This window comes from Girardinichthys multiradiatus, chromosome 20, assembly GCF_021462225.1.
Source record: "Girardinichthys multiradiatus isolate DD_20200921_A chromosome 20, DD_fGirMul_XY1, whole genome shotgun sequence".
Taxonomy (NCBI): domain Eukaryota; kingdom Metazoa; phylum Chordata; class Actinopteri; order Cyprinodontiformes; family Goodeidae; genus Girardinichthys; species Girardinichthys multiradiatus.
In genome coordinates, this window is record NC_061812.1 from 12,551,625 (window position 1) to 12,571,515 (window position 19,891).

A 19,891-nucleotide genomic window follows, 5' to 3' on the forward strand; every position below is an offset into this window, starting at 1 on the left:
GCCAGTCTATCGCAGGGCAACACAGAGACACACAGGACAAAAAAAACCATGCATGTGCTCATTCACACCTAAGGGGAATTTAGAGAGACTAATTAACCTACCAGTCTTGTTTTTGGACTGTGGGAGGAAGCCAGTGTTGTGGTGCTTTTATAAATCTTTAAAGATGTGAAGGTGTTTGCTTTAATCTAGGAACCAGTTTTAAGGGTTAACATGAGATTTAAGGTTTTCTAAGTTCCTGTTAAAAAGTTGAAAACCTATTAAGAGGGTGTTCCTTTGGTTTTTGCGTGTTTTACAGCTGCTACTGATGGTCTAAATACAAAGGTGTTTTCTGTATGGATGCTTCTTTATTACATGTATCCTTAGGAAACACCAGGGCCCCGTTTCCGAAAGCAGGGTTAGTGAGAACTCAGAGTAAGTTCTGTGGTGAGTATGTGCATACCCTGAGTTTTCGGTTTGAGAAAGCCAGGTAGTCATTACCCTGAGTCAAGCTACCCCTGCAACTTACTCCGTGAACCAACCCTGCTCAGTTGCAGGGTTAGTGAGCTAACCCTGGGTTTGGTCTACGTTTTTGCAGAGATCTGGCACAAGGAAAGTGTAAGAAATGGCATGATCTTTTCTGGAGGAGCTTGTAGATGTTGGAGCGCAACTACACCGCAGAAATCTACGTCAGGAGAGAGTGATCAGACAAGATTAGATGTCTTATCATTTTCTGGATGAATATATTTTCGAGCATTACCGTTTTTTGCCACAGTCAATAATTTATCTAAATAAAATTCTCAGATCTCGTTTTGTTTGTATAACATTGGCAATACAGAAAGTCCTTCAAAGGCATCTGTACGTCGTGCTGTCAGGAGTGTTATCATTGCACTTACACTGTTACTGTACAGCGAAAGTGCAGATGATGGGCTTTGACCTCTGACAGAGGTTGTATTGAAATTGTGTTTTATTTAATAATCATCAGACACAAATAGCTTAGGTTTAGTTACATTTTATTTTAAATGAGAGGCACTTGGACATTTATAAGTAGCTTTGCAATCTGAAAAACGGTGGACAAGTAATAAAAGAAGAATTTCACAGAATTGCAGGTATCAGAGAAAACAGTGATTTAATTTATTCTAGAATTGCGCCGCTCAAGGTGGCAGCAGGTTGGAGCAGCTCTGTTACTTTTGATTCAGATTGATTCTTTTTTGGGAACTATTCCTCTTGTGGTGGATACAGTTGATTTTTTTTTTTGGATGACTGTCCACTCCAGTGTCAGATGCTGTGCAGCTTGGAGGATTTTTCTTAATACTTTCTATTTTTGGACATTTGTTATGATGCATTGCCATGGCAACGGGGTTGTTTCTTACAACCGGGAGCTGCTGATTAATATCTCAAAAGCTCAAATAATACTTCAACTACAACCCCAGATCCCTGATGAGTTGAAAAGGAGACGCCGTGGATGCAGAGCAGGAGCTAAGAGAAGAGAGAGAAGGAGGAAGTTCAAACCATCTCTTCCGTCGATTATGATGGGCAGTGTGAGATCGTTGGGAAACAAGTTGGATGAACTCCAAGCCCTACAAAGGACCCAGCCAGAGTACTGGGCATGCAGTATTATGTGTTTTACTGAGACATGGCTGCAGGATCATATCCCCGACTCCAGCGTCTCTCTGCCGGGCTTTTTAACCATACGAGCAGACAGAGATTTAAAGAGGAGCGGCAAATGTAAAGGAGGTGGACTGGCAGTACTTGTGAACAACAGATGGTGTAACCCAGGACATGTTACTGTGAAGTGTCATCTCTGCAGTCCAGATATTGAACTGTTGGCAGTAAGTTTTCGTCCATATTATTTACCCAGAGAGTTCACCAGTGTTATTTTGGCAACAGTTTACGTTCCACCTTCCGCTGTTGCTGACACTGCATGTGATGCCATCAGCTCATTTGTTGCTAAGCTACAGACACCAAACCCCAATGCTTACTGGCAATTTCTGGTGATTTTAACCATGCTTTACTCTCTGCTACACTACCAACGTTTCAACAATTTGTCAGCTGCTCTACCAGAGAAAACAAAACATTGGATTTGTTTTATGCAAATGTCAAGGACTCATACATCTCTACAGCAAGACCTCCTCTAGGCAAATCAGATCACAATCTTGTTTTTCTCTGCTCGAAATATAAGCCCCTTGTTCAGAGACAACCTGTAATAAAGAGGACTGTGAGAAAATGGTCACAGGAAGCTGAAGAAGCTCTGCAAGGTTGCTTTGAGGCTACAGACTGGGACGCACTGTGCCGGCCACATGGAGAGGACATCAATGCCGTGACTGAGTGTGTAACCGACTATATAAACTTCTGTGTGGATAACATCATCCCCACCAGAACCGTGAGATGCTTCCTCAATAACAAACCTTGGATCACCAGTGACCTGAAGGACCTGCTTAACAAGAAAAAAAGAGCCTTCAGAGAGGGAGACAGAGAATTATTGAGGATTATACAGAAGCAACTTAAAGTCAAGATAAGAGACAGCAAGGAGGTGTACAAGAAGAAGCTGGAGAGCAAGCTCCAGCAAAACAATATCAGAGATGTGTGGACAGGGATGAAGAAGATCACAGGCTTCAAGCAGAAGGATGATCAGACCGATGGAGGTCTGGACAGAGCCAATGAACTGAACACATTCTTCAATAGGTTCAGTTCAGAAACCAGCTTTGCATCCTCCTCTCCTGCTCACAGCCAAAAAGACATTCCATCTTCCTTTGACCCACAGGACCCACAGCTGTCCAGTAACACCTCACATTTTTTATCTTCCACCTCAGCCCTAGACCCTTCTGCTTCTACATGTTTGCCTTCAACCATATCAGAAGATGCTGATGCTTCCTTTGCTTCCCCCTTCCACCTGTGTGTCTCAAGAAGTCAGGTGAAGAGACAACTGGAGAGACTGAATAGGAATAAGGCTGCAGGTCCAGATCATGTCAGCCCTAGAGTCCTGAAGGCCTGTGCTGAGCAGCTCTGTGGGATTCTGCAGCACCTCTTCAACCTAAGCCTGGCCCAGAAGAAGGTTCCGGTGTTGTGGAAGACCTCCTGTCTTGTTCTGGTACCAAAGAAAACTCACCCATCAGTCCTCAATGACTATAGACCTATTGCCCTGACATCTCACATCATGAAGGTCCTAGAGAGACTCCTGTTGGCCCACCTGAGTAAGCAAACAGTAAACCATCAGGACCCCCTTCAGTTTGCTTATTGCTGTGGAGTTGGAGTTGAAGATGCCATCATACACCTGCTTCAACAAACCCACTGTCATCTGGACAAAGCCAGCAGCACTGTGAGGATCATGTTCTTTTATTTCTCCAGTGCATTTAATACAATCCAACCTGATTTGCTTTGTTAGAAACTCCAGAAGACTCAGGTGGCCTCAACAATCTCCTGGATCAAAGACTACCTGACAAACAGACCACAGTTTGTGAGACTGAAGGGTTGTGAGTCTAACCAGGTAGTCAGCAGCACAGGAGCACCACAGGGGACTGTACTCTCACCATTCCTTTTCACTCTGTACACCTCAGACTTCCAGTACAAGACAGACTCCTGTCATCTCCAGAAATACTCGGATGATTCTGCAGTCGTGGGGTGGATCAGAGATGGACAAGAAGCTGAGTACAGGAAGGTGGTGGACCACTTTGTGGCATGGTGTGGAAACAATCATCTCATGTTGAACGTGACTAAAACAAAGGAGATGATTGTAGATTTTAAGAGAAACAGGAATAAGTCAAAAACTATTTATATCATGGGAGAAGAAGTGGAGGTGGTGGAGGAGTATAAATACCTCGGTGTTCACCTGGACAACAGACTAGAGTGGAGATGCAACTGTGAAGCCATCTACAAGAAGGGACAGAGCAGACTGTACTTCTTGAGGAAGCTTAGGTCCTTTGGTGTTTGCAGCAAGATGCTGCATATCTTCTATAAGTCTGTTGTGGAAAGTGTGATCTCTTCTACCATCATCTGCTGGGGAAGCAGCATCAGAGCCAGGGACTTAAAAAAGCCCAGCAAGCTGATAAAAAAGGCTGGCTCTGTTCTGGGGACTCCTCTGGAACCTCTGGAGATCATTGTGGAAAGAAGGATTCTTCATAAAATGAAAAACATTATGGAGAACCCTGAGCATCCTCTTCATGAGACTGTCCTACAACAACAGAGTGTCTTCAGTCAGAGGCTTCTTCAGATCTGCTGTAAGACGGAGCGCTACAGGAGGTCCTTCCTGCCCACAGCCATCGGTATCTACAACGGCTCTTTGAGGAGACCTTCATAATATGAGCTATAACAACATTTAATTTCCCTTTGGGATTAATAAAGTATTTTTGAATTGAATTGAATTGAATCTGTATCACATTTTGAGACTTAAATCATCATCTATTCATATATTTCTGGGTTTCCAGGCTTAATTGGCTGCATACATGGCAGTTATATTCACTGCTCCTTCACTTCAGGAGAATATGTTTTATATTATATTGCACAGTTTTTGCATTGATGCTTCCACCATTGTCACCCGACTATGCTGCATCTCTTTTTTACAGTTGAGGACAGAATTATTAGCCTCCTATTAAATTGTAAGTTTTTTTTCAAAGATTTCCCAACAGATCAAACAATTTTTAAATACAGCTTTTCCAAATATCTTAGTTTTATTTTCAATGCTTGCATTAATTTACTTTGCACCCGAAAACAAAATTATGTCACAAAAACTACCTTACCAGGGTCAAAATTACCAGACCCCTTAAGAACTGACCTTTTTTATTTAGCCAAAGCACAAACCACTGTTGTCCAATCATGTGCTTAGACTCTGTAATGCTTAGTAATCAGTGAAAACTGAGGGTGGTTCTAAGGGTTTGAACCATCAAACCAGCCATGCTTGAGGAAGCATCATGACAAAAGCAAAAGAATTCAGTTTTGACTTGAGAAAAAGATTTGTTGATGCTCACAAAGCAGGAGAAAGATATACACAGTTATCACAGCGTTTCCAAGTGTCAAAAAGTGGAGTGAGGAGTATCATCAAGAAATTCAAATGCAGGCCAAGAAAAACTCAACTTTTAAAAAAAGACACCTTCAAGCCAGACTGAAGTATGCTAAGGACAATCTGGAAAAAGATAATGTATACTGGAGGCATGTTTTTCAGTCAGCTAAGACCAAACTAGAACTTTTTGGCAATATTGACATTGCTTATGTTTGGAGAAAGAAGGGAGAGGCGTGTAACCCAAAGAACACCATCCCCACAGTAAAACATGGTGGTGGGAGCATCTTGTTCTTGGGATGCTTCAGTGTGTCAGGCATTTGGAATCTTGTTAAGGTCAAAGGAATCCTGAAAAAGGAAGGATATGTAAATATTCTGAAAGAAATTCTCAAGCAGTCAGCAGCAAAATTTGGTCTCGGTCATCGCTTTTGTCTTCCAACATGACAACGACCCAAAACATACATCACACCTGGTAAAGAGCTACCTCCAGACAACCAAAGTAAACGTTTTTGACTGGCCAGCACAAAGCCCTGACTTGAATCCTAATGAAAATCTGTGGGGTACATTGAAGACCAGGGTCCATGCTATAAGATCATCAAATCTTGAGGAATTTGAAAGATTTGCGAAAGAAAAATGGGCTGGGTTTCCTCTGGAGATGTGCCAGAGACTTGTCACAAACTACAACAAACAACTACATGCTGTAAGATGGCAAAATGGATGTGCAATTGACTATTGGCATCAGGGGGCCTGACTATTTTGACCTTGGTAGTTTTAGGTTTTCGTGAAATAATTTTGGTTGCTGCTGTTTCGCAACAGTATCTTCCTAAATATATGCCGATGTTCTCCATATGCCGTCATCAATATTTCTAATTGCATAAGCTAGAAATACGCACTTCTAGACTTCTTATTTCCTCACGCTGCCATGGTGAATCATGTTTTCTGCCTTCCATTGATGAAGGCTTTTTATTTACTCGTGCTCGTGCTTAACTCCAGGCAACTTTGACTCAGAGTTGAGTAACCCAAGTGTTGCACTGTGTTCTGAAACCGAAAACCCTGGGTATGATAGAGTGGAATAGGTCTACTCAGGGTATGTACTTTCTGCTCAGAGCTTGTTAACTACGCTTCCTGAAATGGGACACGTAAAACTGAGCAGTTCATTTGAGTCCTGTTGTTAAAATGGAATGCTTAAGAAAACAATCAGGCTTTCAGTACAGAGGTCAACAGCTGCTTTGTTTGGATATTATGTTGGCACCCTCTAGTGCACAGGTGTCAAACTTCAGTTATCAGTGGCCAGCATCCTGCATTGTGTCTCTGCTTCTACACTTGAATCATAACTATGTCATCAGCTGTACTCTGTTGAACTTGGTGGCATGCTGAGGTGGCAATTTAGTCAATTGAGTCAGGTGTGTTAGACCAGAGACACATCTAAAACTTACAGGACCCTGGCCCTTAAGGACTGGGATTTGTCAACCTGAGCGGCTGGTGTTGAAGCACCTGAAAGACATCACAGGCCCCCTGCTGGACCCCCTGCAATTTGCTTACCGAGCAAACAGGTCGGCAGATGATGCTGTTAACTTAGGTCTACACTTCATCCTGCAACACCTCAACCGTCCAGGGACGTACGCCAGGATCCTGTTTGTAGACTTCAGCTCGGCCTTCAACACCATCATACCAGACATCCTCCACTAGAAGCTCACCCAGCTCAACGTCCCAGCCTCCACCTCTCAGTGGATCAACAGCTTCCTGACGGACCGACAGCAGCAGGTGAGACTGGGGAGCATCTTCTCCCGAACCAGATCAATAAGTACTGGTGCCCCCCAGGGGTGTGTTCTATCCCCACTCCTCTTCTCCCTGTACACAAATGACTGCACCTCATCGGACTCGTCCGTGAAACTCCTTAAGTTTGCAGATGACACCACTGTCATTGGACTGATCCAGGACGGTGATGAGTCTGCATACAGACAGCAGGTGGATCGACTGGTACACTGGTATTGTCAGAACTACCTGGAACTCAACCCACTCAAGACTGTGGAAATGGTGGTGGACTTTCGGAGAATACCACCCCCATACACCCCCCTCACCATCCTCAACAACACTGTATCGGCCATGGACCACTTCAGGTTCTTAGGAACCAACATCTATGAGGACCTGAGATGGTCTTCACACATAGACACTGTTCAAAAGAAGGCCCAGCAGAGACTGTATTTCCTGAGGCAACTCAATAAGTTCAACCTTCCACAGGAGCTGCTGGTCATCTTCTACATTCCCATCATTCAGTCTGTCCTGTCTTCATCCATCTCAGTGTGGTTTGGCTCATCCACAAAACAGGACAGGTCCAGACTGCAACATATAATCAGGAATGCAGAAAGAATAATCAGGGCTGACCTTCCCTCCATCCAGGACTTATACAGGTCTAGGGTCAGGAAAAGAGCTGCTAAAATCTCTGCAGACCCCACACACCCTGCACATAAACTGTTCAGAGCTTTACCTTCAGGCCGCCGCTACAGAGCACTGTTCGCTAAAACCAGCCGCCACAGATACAGTTTCTTCCCTCAGGCTGTTTCTCTGTTGAGCATACAATAGAGTACAAAACAACAGCATACAGATGTTGCAAATGCACCTTTTTATTATATATGTGTATATTGTACATTATAAATATGTATATTCTGTAATACAAAACAAAACCAAAGAGCAAAGTGTACCGGAGTCAAATTTCTTGTTTGTATGTACGAACTTGGCAGTAAAGCTGATTCTGATTCTGATTCTGCTAGTGAATGATTTAGTGTAAGCATTTTGCATATTACACACTGTTGGATATACTGTATTTGTATTTTCATCGGTCTCAAGTGCAATACAGGTCCTTCGCAAAATATTAGCATATTGTGATAAAGTTTATTATTTTCCATAATGTCATGATGAAAATTTAACATTCATATATTTTAGATTCATTGCACACTAACTGAAATATTTCAGGTCTTTTATTGTCTTAATACGGATGATTTTGGCATACAGCTCATGAAAACCCAAAATTCCTATCTCACAAAATTAACATATTTCATCCGACCAATAAAAGAAAAGTGTTTTTAATACAAAAAATATCAACCTTCAAATAATCATGTACAGTTATGCACTCAATACTTGGTCAGGAATCCTTTTGCAGAAATTACTGCTTCAATGCGGCGTGGCATGGAGGCAATCAGCCTGTGGCACTGCTGAGGTCTTATGGAGGCCCAGGATGCTTCGATAGCGGCCTTTAGCTCATCCAGAGTGTTGGGTCTTGAGTCTCTCAACGTTCTCTTCACAATATCCCACAGATTCTCTATGGGGTTCAGGTCAGGAGAGTTGGCAGGCCAATTGAGCACAGTGATACCATGGTCAGTAAACCATTTACCAGTGGTTTTGGCACTGTGAGCAGGTGCCAGGTCGTGCTAAAAAATGAAATCTTAATCTCCATAAAGCTTTTCAGCAGATGGAAGCATGAAGTGCTCCAAAATCTCCTGATAGCTAGCTGCATTGACCCTGCCCTTGATAAAACACAGTGGACCAACACCAGCAGCTGACACGGCACCCCAGACCATCACTGACTGTGGGTACTTGACACTGGACTTCTGGCATTTTGGCATTTCCTTCTCCCCAGTCTTCCTCCAGACTCTGGCACCTTGATTTCCGAATGACATGCAGAATTTGCTTTCATCCGAAAAAAGTACTTTGGACCACTGAGCAACAGTCCAGTGCTGCTTCTCTGTAGCCCAGGTCAGGCGTTCTGCCGCTGTTTCTGGTTCAAAAGTGGCTTGACCTGGGGAATGCGGCACCTGTAGCCCATTTCCTGCACACGCCTGTGCACGGTGGCTCTGGATGTTTCTACTCCAGACTCAGTCCACTGCTTCCGCAGGTCCCCCAAGGTCTGGAATCAGCCCTTCTCCACAATCTTCCTCAGGGTCCGGTCACCTCTTCTCGTTGTGCAGCGTTTTCTGCCACACCTTTTCCTTTCCACTGACTTCCCACTGAGGTGCCTTGATACAGCACTCTGGGAACAGCCTATTCGTTCAGAAATTTCTTTCTGTGTCTTACCCTCTTGCTTGAGGGTGTCAATAGTGGCCTTCTTGACAGCAGTCAGGTCGGCATTCTTACCCATGATTGGGGTTTTGAGTGATGAACCAGGCTGGGAGTTTTAAAGGCCTCAGGAATCTTTTGCAGGTGTTTAGAGTTAACTCATTGATTCAGATGATTAGGTTCATAGCTTGTTTAGAGACCCTTTCAATGATATGCTTATTTTGTGAGATAGGAATTGTGGGTTTTCATGAGCTGTACAGGTCCTTCTCAAAATATTAGCATATTGTGATAAAGTTCATTATTTTCCATAATGTCATGATGAAAATGTAACATTCATATATTTTAGATTCATTGCACACTAACTGAAATATTTCAGGTCTTTTATTGTCTTAATACAGATGATTTTGGCATACAGCTCATGAAAACCCAAAATTCCTATCTCACAAAATTAGCATATCATTAAAAGGGTCTCTAAACGAGCTATGGACCTAATCATCTGAATCAACGGGTTAACTCTAAACACCTGCAAAAGATTCCTGAGGCCTTTAAAACTCCCAGCCTGGTTCATCACTCAAAACCCCAATCATGGGTAAGACTGCCGACCTGACTGCTGTCCAGAAGGCCACTATTGACACCCTCAAGCAAGAGGGTAAGACACAGAAAGAAATTTCTGAATGAATAGGCTGTTCCCAGAGTGCTGTATCAAGGCACCTCAGTGGGAAGTCTGTGGGAAGGAAAAAGTGTGGCAGAAAACGCTGCACAACGAGAAGAGGTGACCGGACCCTGAGGAAGATTGTGGAGAAGGGCCGATTCCAGACCTTGGGGGACCTGCGGAAGCAGTGGACTGAGTCTGGAGTAGAAACATCCAGAGCCACCATGCACAGGCGTGTGCAGGAAATGGGCTACAGGTGCCGCATTCCCCAGGTCAAGCCACTTTTGAACCAGAAACAGCAGCAGAAGCGCCTGACCTGGGCTACAGAGAAGCAGCACTGGACTGTTGTTCAGTGGTCCAAAGTACTTTTTTCGGATGAAAGCAAATTCTGCATATCATTCGGAAATCAAGGTGCCAGAGTCTGGAGGAAGACTGGGGAGAAGGAAATGCCAAAATGCCAGAAGTCCAGTGTCAAGTACCCACAGTCAATGATGGTCTGAGGTGCCGTGTCAGCTGCTGGTGTTGGTCCACTGTGTTTTATCAAGGGCAGGGTCAATGCAGCTAGCTATCAGGAGATTTTGGAGCACTTCATGCTTCCATCTGCTGAAAAGCTTTATGGAGATGAAGTTTTCATTTTTCAGCACGACCTGGCACCTGCTCACAGTGCCAAAACCACTGGTAAATGATACCTGGTTTACTGACCATGGTATCACTGTGCTCAATTGGCCTACCAACTCTCCTGACCTGAACCCCATAGAGAATCTGTGGGATATTGTGAAGAGAACGTTGAGAGACTCAAGATCCAACACTCTGGAGGAGCTAAAGGCCGCTATCGAAGCATCCTGGGCCTCCATAAGACCTCAGCAGTGCCACAGGCTGATTGCCTCCATGCCACGCCACATTGAAGCAGTCATTTCTGCAAAAGGATTCCTGACCAAGTATTGAGTGCATAACTGTACATGATTATTTGAAGGTTGACGTTTTTTGTATTAAAAACACTTTTCTTTTATTGGTCGGATGAAATATGCTAATTTTGTGAGATAGGAATTTTGGGTTTTCATGAGCTGTATGCCAAATTCATCCGTATTAAGACAATAAAAGACCTGAAATATTTCAGTTGGTCTGCAATGAATCTAAAATATATGAATGTTAAATTTTCATCATGACATTATGGAAAATAATGAACTTTATCACAATATGCTAATATTTTGAGAAGGACCTGTACAGCTTATGCGTAATGTTCAGACAATCAACCTAATGAGTTGGATTTGCTTAATATTTTGCACGTTTCGGTTTAGGACTAACAATGAGGACAACCATGTGGTGGAGCAAAGCTCTGGCCTGAAGGCTGATAAGTTGCACTCGGTGAAAGGCAAGGAGCTGTTCAAGATCTCTCAGATCATGGTACACTACCCGTTTCCTTTAAATTATATTGTTATGGTTTACATAATAAACTGCTTCAATTAGTTTGACTATGAAATGTACAAATATTTTAAATTGTATTGATTCAAGCTTATTTATAGGGCACTTTTCATACAGTGAAGTGTAACACAAAGCGCTTTACAAAGTTTAAAGACATAAGGATGGATATTTAATCACAAGACACCAACATAATTAAAGTATGAAATTGATCAAATCAAGTAAACAGAACGATCAAAAAGTCATTATTGCTAATAAAACAATTAGGGATTAAAAATTAGAAAAATCTATCAATTAAAGTAAATGAAGAACTGTGACAAACATATGTCTGTATATATGGCTGATTTGTAATACTTTTAATTATTGGCTTTAAATTCTGACAATCATCTCCATCCCATTTTTTAAACAGGATTCTGAAAACATTTAAGTCAACTGAAAATGTTTTCAGATAAGTAACATTTTTGGAAATATACTGTATATGTGTTAGTTTCTTGCCTTTTTAAAGATCACACACCACCATGTCAGTTGTTTAAAGCAGTATATCATCTAAATTAATCAACATTTAGAAAATACTGAATATGAAATGGTCAGGCACAGTTGTTTGTCATCTTTGTAGAGGTCTGGAAAAGCATGAATTATTATGTTAGACTAAAATTTCAAGTTGAAAATGTTATGTATTGTAAACTACAGTGGCCGGGAGGTGCAAACCAACATTACAATGTCTGAAACACTTTTAGAAGTCCCGAAACAAATTTACATTTGAGAAAACGCATTTAAATTTCAGAAAACAAATTTAGATTTGAGAAAACACATTTCAATTTCAGAAAACATTTTTACAGGTCCCGAAACACATTTACAAATGACAAAATCTTACGGAAAGCGAATGTACCCACTCCGACACTGACCCGGAAGTGGTAACAGTACCACTCATGGTGATTCCAGATGGACAGCAATCAAGCGGCATTTGCCACATTTTCCGAACTACTCCTTCAGTTGTTCAGATACTGGACTGCAATAGGTGTGGCAGTTGCATATAGTCATCCTTAAAACATATTTCAAGTGCTAAGGAATCACAATGATCAGACAATAAAACATGATATGAATATATTTGGCAACTACGTAAAAGATGGATGGAAATGTCTAAAATTGACAGGCTTTGATTTTGAAATTCCACATTAGAACTTGATGAAATTCAATGAGTGGAATCTGGAACTGTTCTCTTGTCATTCTGAAGTGTGAGTAATCACTGGAAACTAACTGTTTTGTTGCAATAAACAAAGAAACTTACGGAAAATAAACGTAAAACGACTTACTTTTAGGGCCTTTAATTTTGAAATTCCACATCAGATGTTGGTGACATTTAATGAGTGACATCTGGAGGTGTCTTTCTGTCAGCCTGAAGTGCAAGTAATCACTGGAAATAATCCGTTTTTTTTTTTTTGCTATAAACACTGTAAACTCTAAAATGTCTCATTTTCAAGGTCTTTAATTTTGAAATTTCACATCACATGTGGGTGAAATTTGATGAGTGACACCTGGAGGTGTTCTGTCAACGTGAAGTGAGACTGGTCACTGGAAACAATTTTGTTTTAATAATCGTGGAAGCTTAGGGAATATGAATGGACATTCACAAATAATGAACACACAAATTACCACATAAAACAGAGACAAAAACAAAAATGCCATATCTACATTTGCAGGTGGACTTTTAAATATCTAATATAAACAACAGCAACAATGACATCAATCACCATGAGTCATTTCATTTAAAAAATATTGCTTTTACTAACATCTCATAAGCGCCACTGCCGTGATTCATGATGTTTTTGCACACAACAAATTCATGTGAGGGCTGACTTGACCGTCATTTTCAAAGTGGAGGCAGCTGGCTTGACAGCAGTAAAACAGAGGCAGCTGCCATGGCAGCATCCTGGAGACTTTTACAGCTGGTCTGGCACCATCTGGCATTCTTGTGGCAACCTGTGGCACCCTCGTGGCCAGGGACTCAACAGTGAGCGTGTTTTTAAATAATTCATTTTATTTTCTGTGAATAACAATTCACAGTAACTATTCATGATCTGTAATAAACCGGCTGTTTGTGGAATGCCTCTTCGTCATCCTTCCAGCACGTTATACATAGACATAATGCTATTTAGTTTTAGTTTAGATTTAGTTTCCATCTCAAGTAAATACAGCCACCTTATATTATGCGTCTAACACTGTTTATTAAATAATAACTAATAATGACATCCTCATTTGAAAGTAATTACTGAATAACAGTCAATAACTAATAACAGTAATGACAACCCATTTGCCGATAATAAGCAATTGCTTTGGCAAAAACAGCGGCAGCCGCCGTGGCAGCATCTTAGAGGCTATTACTGCTAGTCTGGCACCCTGTGGCAACCTCCGGTGGCAGAAGTACCATTTCTAGTTGCTACTGCCACGAATTGAGCTTGCTGTCGCTCACACATATGAGTAGATTAACTGAGTTAACTGAGTCAACTGAGTTAAGGTCAGCGTCGGAGTTGATACACTCTCTTTCCGTAAGATTTTGTCATTTATAAAAGTGTTTTGTTAAAGTGTTTACTGAAATGTAAATTTGTTTCCTGAAATGTAAATTTGTTTTCTCAAATGTAAATTTGTCTCAGGCTTTGTAAAAGTCTTTCAGATTTTGTAATGTTGGTTTGCACCTCCCAGCCACCGTACTAAACTCTACCAAATACTAATTCAGCATACCAGTGCTATAGGAAATAAATCTAATTTAGAATTATAGAAGCTAACCTTAAACAAAAATAGTATTCCAGACAATTCTTCAGGAAAGGTGGGTGATTAAAAGAAGGTGTTTAAATTTTCAGCTGCTTGTGTTTTCTCACAGGTCTACCCTTTATACGGGTTCCTGAACCCAGCCATCGCTGAGGCCTCTGACCGTCTGATCAAAGAGCATCAATCCAAGTATGCTCAAACCTCCAGGATCCTGCAGCAGGTTGGATTTGAAAAACTATATAGTAAAGACTTAACTTATAAAAGAGCAAGCTTAGCAATGTATGGAAAATTCTTATTTTAGGCACTGATCTAAATGAAACAACCTAACGTGTTACCTTCTCTGGCTTTTTAGTCCCTTGAGCATTTTGCAAGGTGTTTACTCCTTTTGCATCAAAATAATTTCATATCTGTGTCTTTCAGAGGCAGACTGTTGACTTGATCCCCATAACTAAGGTAAATTACAAGTGGAAAAATAACATTCATGTCTTCTATGTTTACGGAAACGAAAACAAAGTCAATGCCGAGGACTACCCTGCAACCTGCTGCTGTGTCATCCTGTAGACACAAAAAACAAAACACACAATTCAAATGTGTACTTTTTTCATTTTCATCCAACTGTAATCTCTATTTGCATGTCTTTCAAGATTAAATGATTTTATACAAACTGTCTTTTTTTTTTTTTAAAGCATACCCAGCTGTTCACAGTAACATTTACAGTATTACATGAATTGGTTTGAAGCTCTGATGCTTCATCATTTATCTGTAATACACTGTTTATAATGCCAAACTAGAAAAAAATGTTTTTAATAAGTCTCTATTTGTTACATTTGCTCTGGAATCAGTTTTTTTTTACTTTTGTCTGGGCTCTTGGGTCCTCCATTTTATTTGTTATTGATTTTACCTGGGATAAATGTCAGTGAATTCCATTATGTTCTGACCTTCACACCGATACCTCTTATATGTAATGTACATGTCTGTTTTACAATATGCTAACTATTACAACATTATTTTACACTCATAATCAAGCAAATATTCCATAGTTCCTGATGCTGCTTTTATCGCAGGATTCTGCCGCATTTAAAAAAAGATTTTAATACTTTTTTTTTAAAATACAAGTATACTTTCGCATCTATTATCCTATTCTTTAAATATGTTTCCACTTAACCCCTTTGACCTGCCTTCCTCTGGCAGAAAAGGGATCTCGTAGGAGCGCTGACCATGTTATAAACCTTGTGTATCGAGATGTAGGAGAAAGCCAGTTCAGTTTTGTTTTTTGTTTTTTACCAGTTATATTTACCCAATGATGCATGTCTTTATTTTACTTTTATATTTTTGTATCTCCAAAAATATACTGGATGTTATGGAATCTGTTTGCATTTTAAAAAATCCAATTGACTTGTTGCTTTTGAATAAGATGTTTCTTTTTGCAAATCAGCTTGTTGCCATGTTGTGAATGCATGTTGTAATTCTACGGATTGTGAAAAATTGTCATTGTAATTGATATAATCTTTGTTATCAGATCCATAAATGCCTTAAAGACTGCACTGTGACTAACAAAAATTTCTGACACTAATGTCTAGCCTATTCTTCCGTTATCCAAATAATTTTAAAAAAGTAAAATCTTGCCTCAGTTAAATCTGTTTTTCAGACACTTAAGGTAATCAACCACAGAGTTCATTCATAAAAAAGGTTTAAACTAAAGAATCAAATGCAAAAAATTTAATTAAAACGAATGATTTGTTTGGTGACTGCAAAAATAAGGATTCAAGTCAGTTTATTTACACTGCTCAAAAAAATAAAGGGAACACTCAAATAACACATCCTAGATCTGAATGAATGAAATATTCTCATTGAATACTTTGTTCTGTATAAAGTTGAATGTGCTGACAACAAAATCACACAAAAATCATTAATAGAAATCAAATTTATTAACCAATGGAGGCCTGGATTTGAAGTCACACACAAAATTAAAGCGGGAAAACACACTACAGGCTGATCCAACTTTGATGTAATGTCCTTAAAACAAGTCAAAATGAGGCTCAGTAGTGTGTGTGGCCTCCCTACAATCCTGAGGAATCTCCTCCCAGACCTGGACTAAAACATCCGCCAACTCCTGGACAGTCTGTGGTGCAACGTGACGTTGGTGGATGGAGCGAGACATGATGTCCCAGATGTGCTCAATCAGATTCAGGTCTGGGGAACGGGCGGGCCAGTCCATATTTTCAATGTCTTCATCTTGCAGGAACTGCTGACACACTCCAGCCACATGAGGTCTAGCATTGTCCTGCATTAGGAGGAACCCAGGGCCAACCGCACCAGCATATGGTCTCACAAGGGGTCTGAGGATCTCATCTCGGTACCTAATGGCAGTCAGGCCACCTCTGGCGAGCACATAGAAGGCCGTGCGGCCCTCCAAAGAAATGCCACCCCACACCATTACTGACCCACTACCAAACCGGTCATGCTGAAGGATGTTGCAGGCAGCAGATCGCTCTCCATGGTGTCTCCAGACTCTGTCACGTCTGTCACATGTGCTCAGTGTGAACCTGCTTTCATCTGTGAAGAGCACAGGGCGCCAGTGGCGAATTTGCCAATCCTGGTGTTCTCTGGCAAATGCCAGGCGTCCTGCACGGTGTTGGGCTTTGAGCACAACCCCCATTTGTGGACATCGGGCCCTCATACCATCCTGATGGAGTCGGTTTCTAACTGTTTGTGCAGACACATGTACATTTGTGGCCTGCTGGAGGTCATTTTGCAGGGCTCTGGCAGTACTCCTCCTGTTCCTCCTTGCACCAAGGCGGAGGTAGCGGTCCTGCTGCTGGGTTGTTGCTATCCTATGGCCTCCTCCACGTCTCCTGGTGTACTGGCATGTCTCCTGGTAGCGCCTCCAGGCTCTGGACACTTCGCTGACAGACACAGCAAACCTTCTTGCCACAGCTCGCATTGATGTGCCATCCTGGATGAGCTGCACTACCTGAGCCACTTGTGTGGCTTGTAGAGTCTGTCTCATGCTACCACGAGTGTGAAAGCACCACCAACATTCAAAAGTGACCAAAACATCAGCCAGAAAGCATAGATACTGAGAAGTGGTCTGTGGTCCCCACCTGCAGAACCACTCCTTTATTGAGTGTGTCTTGCTAATCGCCAAAGATTTCCCCCTGTTGTCTATTCCATTTGCACAACAGCATGTGAAACTGATTGTCAATCAGTGTTGCTTCCTTTACTTGGAGTTATATTGTGTTGTTTTAGTGTTCCCTTTATTTTTTGAGCAGTGTATACAGAGCCAGTTCACAACAAATATCATCTTGAGGCACTTTAAATAAAATAAACAGATCAAATTCAAATACAGAACCATGTAATCAAATCATTCCAATCTTAGACAAATACAGTTACATGTTTTCTCAATTCTATCCTGATTATAATACAATGCACTCAAATTCCTTTTCTTAAGCTTATCAGTAGCAGGTTTTCCATCTGATGAAACCCAGCCATCTGCATCTAGTCACTGACTTTGCAGTGACCCTTCTACTTGAACGAGCATGTGGCGACAGTGGAAAAAAATAAAACCCACAAGTATTGGTCCTGTCCTGTGTTTCTATTAAAGAAAAACTGAATTCACAAAGTTATTGGCAGCAGTTGTTTAATCTTCTTTTTCCCCTACTACTCTGCAGTTGTTAGATAATGATGCATCAACACTAATGTTGCTGTCAATCATTTACCATATTAGTGTCTAATAATTACAATAAGCACATAATCTAGCACATCTCATTCATTTAAAATTGTATTTTTTGTCTTTTTGTTGTCGACAAACTTTCCTTAAAAGGGATAAAAACCCCTCAAAAACAATACATATTTCAAATAACTATTTCAGACTGAAATAGTGGACATTTTTTGTCTTTCGGGACAAATGGGATTTGGAAAGACCTCTTAGGAGCGAACCCAAATAATCATTTCACATGAGAAAAGAAGTTTCACAATAGACATTCAGCACTGAACCTTATTCAATTCAATTCAATTCAAAAATACTGTCCCAAAGGGAAATTAAATGTTGTTGTAGCTCATATTATGCAGGTTTCTTCAAAGAGCCGTTGTAGATGCTGATGGAGCAGGATGGATCTGCTGTAGCGGTCTGTCTTACAGCAGATCTGAAGAAGCCTCTGACTGAAGACACTCTGTTGTTGTAGGACAGTCCCATGAAGAGGATGCTCAGGGTTCTCCATAATATTTTTCATTTTATGAAAAATCCTTCTTTGAACAATTATCTCCAGAGGTTCCAGAGGAGTCCCCAGAACAGAACTAGCCTTCTTTATTATATTTTTTAGCTTTTTTTAAGACTGGCTCTGATGCTGCTAACCCAGCAGATGATGGTAGAAGAGATCACACTTTCCACAAATGACTTATAGAAGATATGCAGCATCTTGGTGCAAATACTGAATGACCTAATCTTCCTCAAGAAGTACTGTCTGTTCTGCCCTTCTTGTAGATGGCTTCATAGTTGCATCTCCACTCCAGTCTGTTGTCCAGGTGAACACTGAGGTATTTACACTCCTCCTACCTCCACTTCATCTCCCATGATGGAAATAGTGTTTGACCTAATTCTCTTTCTTTTAATATCTACAATTATCACCTTTGTTTTATTCACGTTCAAGAGGAGATGATTGTTTCCACACCATGCCACAAAGTGGTCGACCAGCTCCCTGTACTCAGTTTCTTGTCCATCTCTGATTCACCCCACAACTGCAGAATCATCCAAGTATTTCTGCAAATGACAGGAGTCTGTCTTGCACTGGAAGTCTGTACAAAGTGAAATAGAATAGTGAGAGTACAGTGCCCTGTGGTGACCCTGTGCTGCAAACTACCTGGTTGGACACACAACCCTTCAGTCTCACAAACTGTGGTCTGTTTGTCAGGTAGTCCTTGACTTATCCTTACGGCCCATTGATCTTCAGAACACTTTATTTGGGATTAAAGAGAAGATTCTCCTATTTTCCCCACGTGTGAAGTGGAACCCGAAAATCAGTTAGTACAGAAAATGATACCATGGACCCATAAGCAGCATTTCTGACAAAAATGAAGGTGTGACCTGTGAAATCAGATATTTCTGTGGATGAGATAAGGACCTCAGTTTGGTCTGAGTCAGCATGATTCAAATGGAAAAAAAACAATGTGTGCCAAACTGGTGAACCATAAAAACAGAACAGAAAGAAATGCTTTTAATTCACTAATAGAGTTGTGATAAAGTATTCACACGGGCCATGCTTGAAAACCCTCAATTTAAACAATTCTGCAAATAGGAGTGGGCCAAAATTCCACCACAGCGATGTAAAAGACGCAATGCCAGTTGCCGTAAACAACAGAATAGGTGAAAAATGTTTAGAGTGCTTTTTCTGTGTTTATATAGTTGCTTGCTCTACCAGCAAAACATTTCAGAATGACTGTTTAAAGAGAATCTGATTAGATTTTTACCTACAAGATATCTTCTGCCACCCTAAACAGCAACCATACATCTACCACAACCACCAATATTTCCTCCACGATAGTTCTGTAATTTGCAGTTTCACTTTGAAGCAGGACACTTCATATGTGAAAGTCAGGTGACCCATCACAATTTACACCAAAATCTACAGAGGAAGCTTGAGTTTCACAAGAGTCACAGGCTTATAAAAGTTACGCAACAGAATATGCAATCTGACAGAAAACTAAAACAGAATAGATCTGCAACCTTTAGATAAGGTAGTCTATTTCTAAAGTATCAGGAACCATAGACATGAAAATTGGAATAGGTTGTAAAATGTGGGTTTACTTTTTGCCACTTCTGGTTTTGTGAGCTGATTGTGAAATAAGTGTGTTTATTTGCTGCCAAGGTTAGCGCTGTGACAAATATAAACTTTACAGTCTTTTTGCGAGAGCTGTAATTACCAGCCACCCGACTTAAGGGTTTTTTTAGTCCTCAGATTATAAGGAAATAACAAAATAGGCCGGGTTGAGGGAGTAAAGTTTGATCTCAAACACACGGTACTGTTTTTGCAGTG

General features: G+C 40.9%; 1 protein-coding gene across 1 annotated transcript in view; it reads left to right on the plus strand.

Moving 5' to 3' along the window:
• LOC124856838 (protein SSUH2 homolog) overlaps positions 1-15,403 on the plus strand; it is a 37,447-nt gene extending 22,044 nt beyond the window's left edge. The window contains exons 10-12 of the mRNA XM_047347728.1: positions 10,973-11,078; positions 13,972-14,079; positions 14,280-15,403. Coding sequence (XP_047203684.1) covers positions 10,973-11,078; positions 13,972-14,079; positions 14,280-14,420 — 355 coding nt within the window. The 3' untranslated portion in view covers positions 14,421-15,403. The remainder of the gene's footprint in view (positions 1-10,972; positions 11,079-13,971; positions 14,080-14,279) is intronic.
• The last annotated feature ends 4,488 nt before the right edge of the window (positions 15,404-19,891 follow it).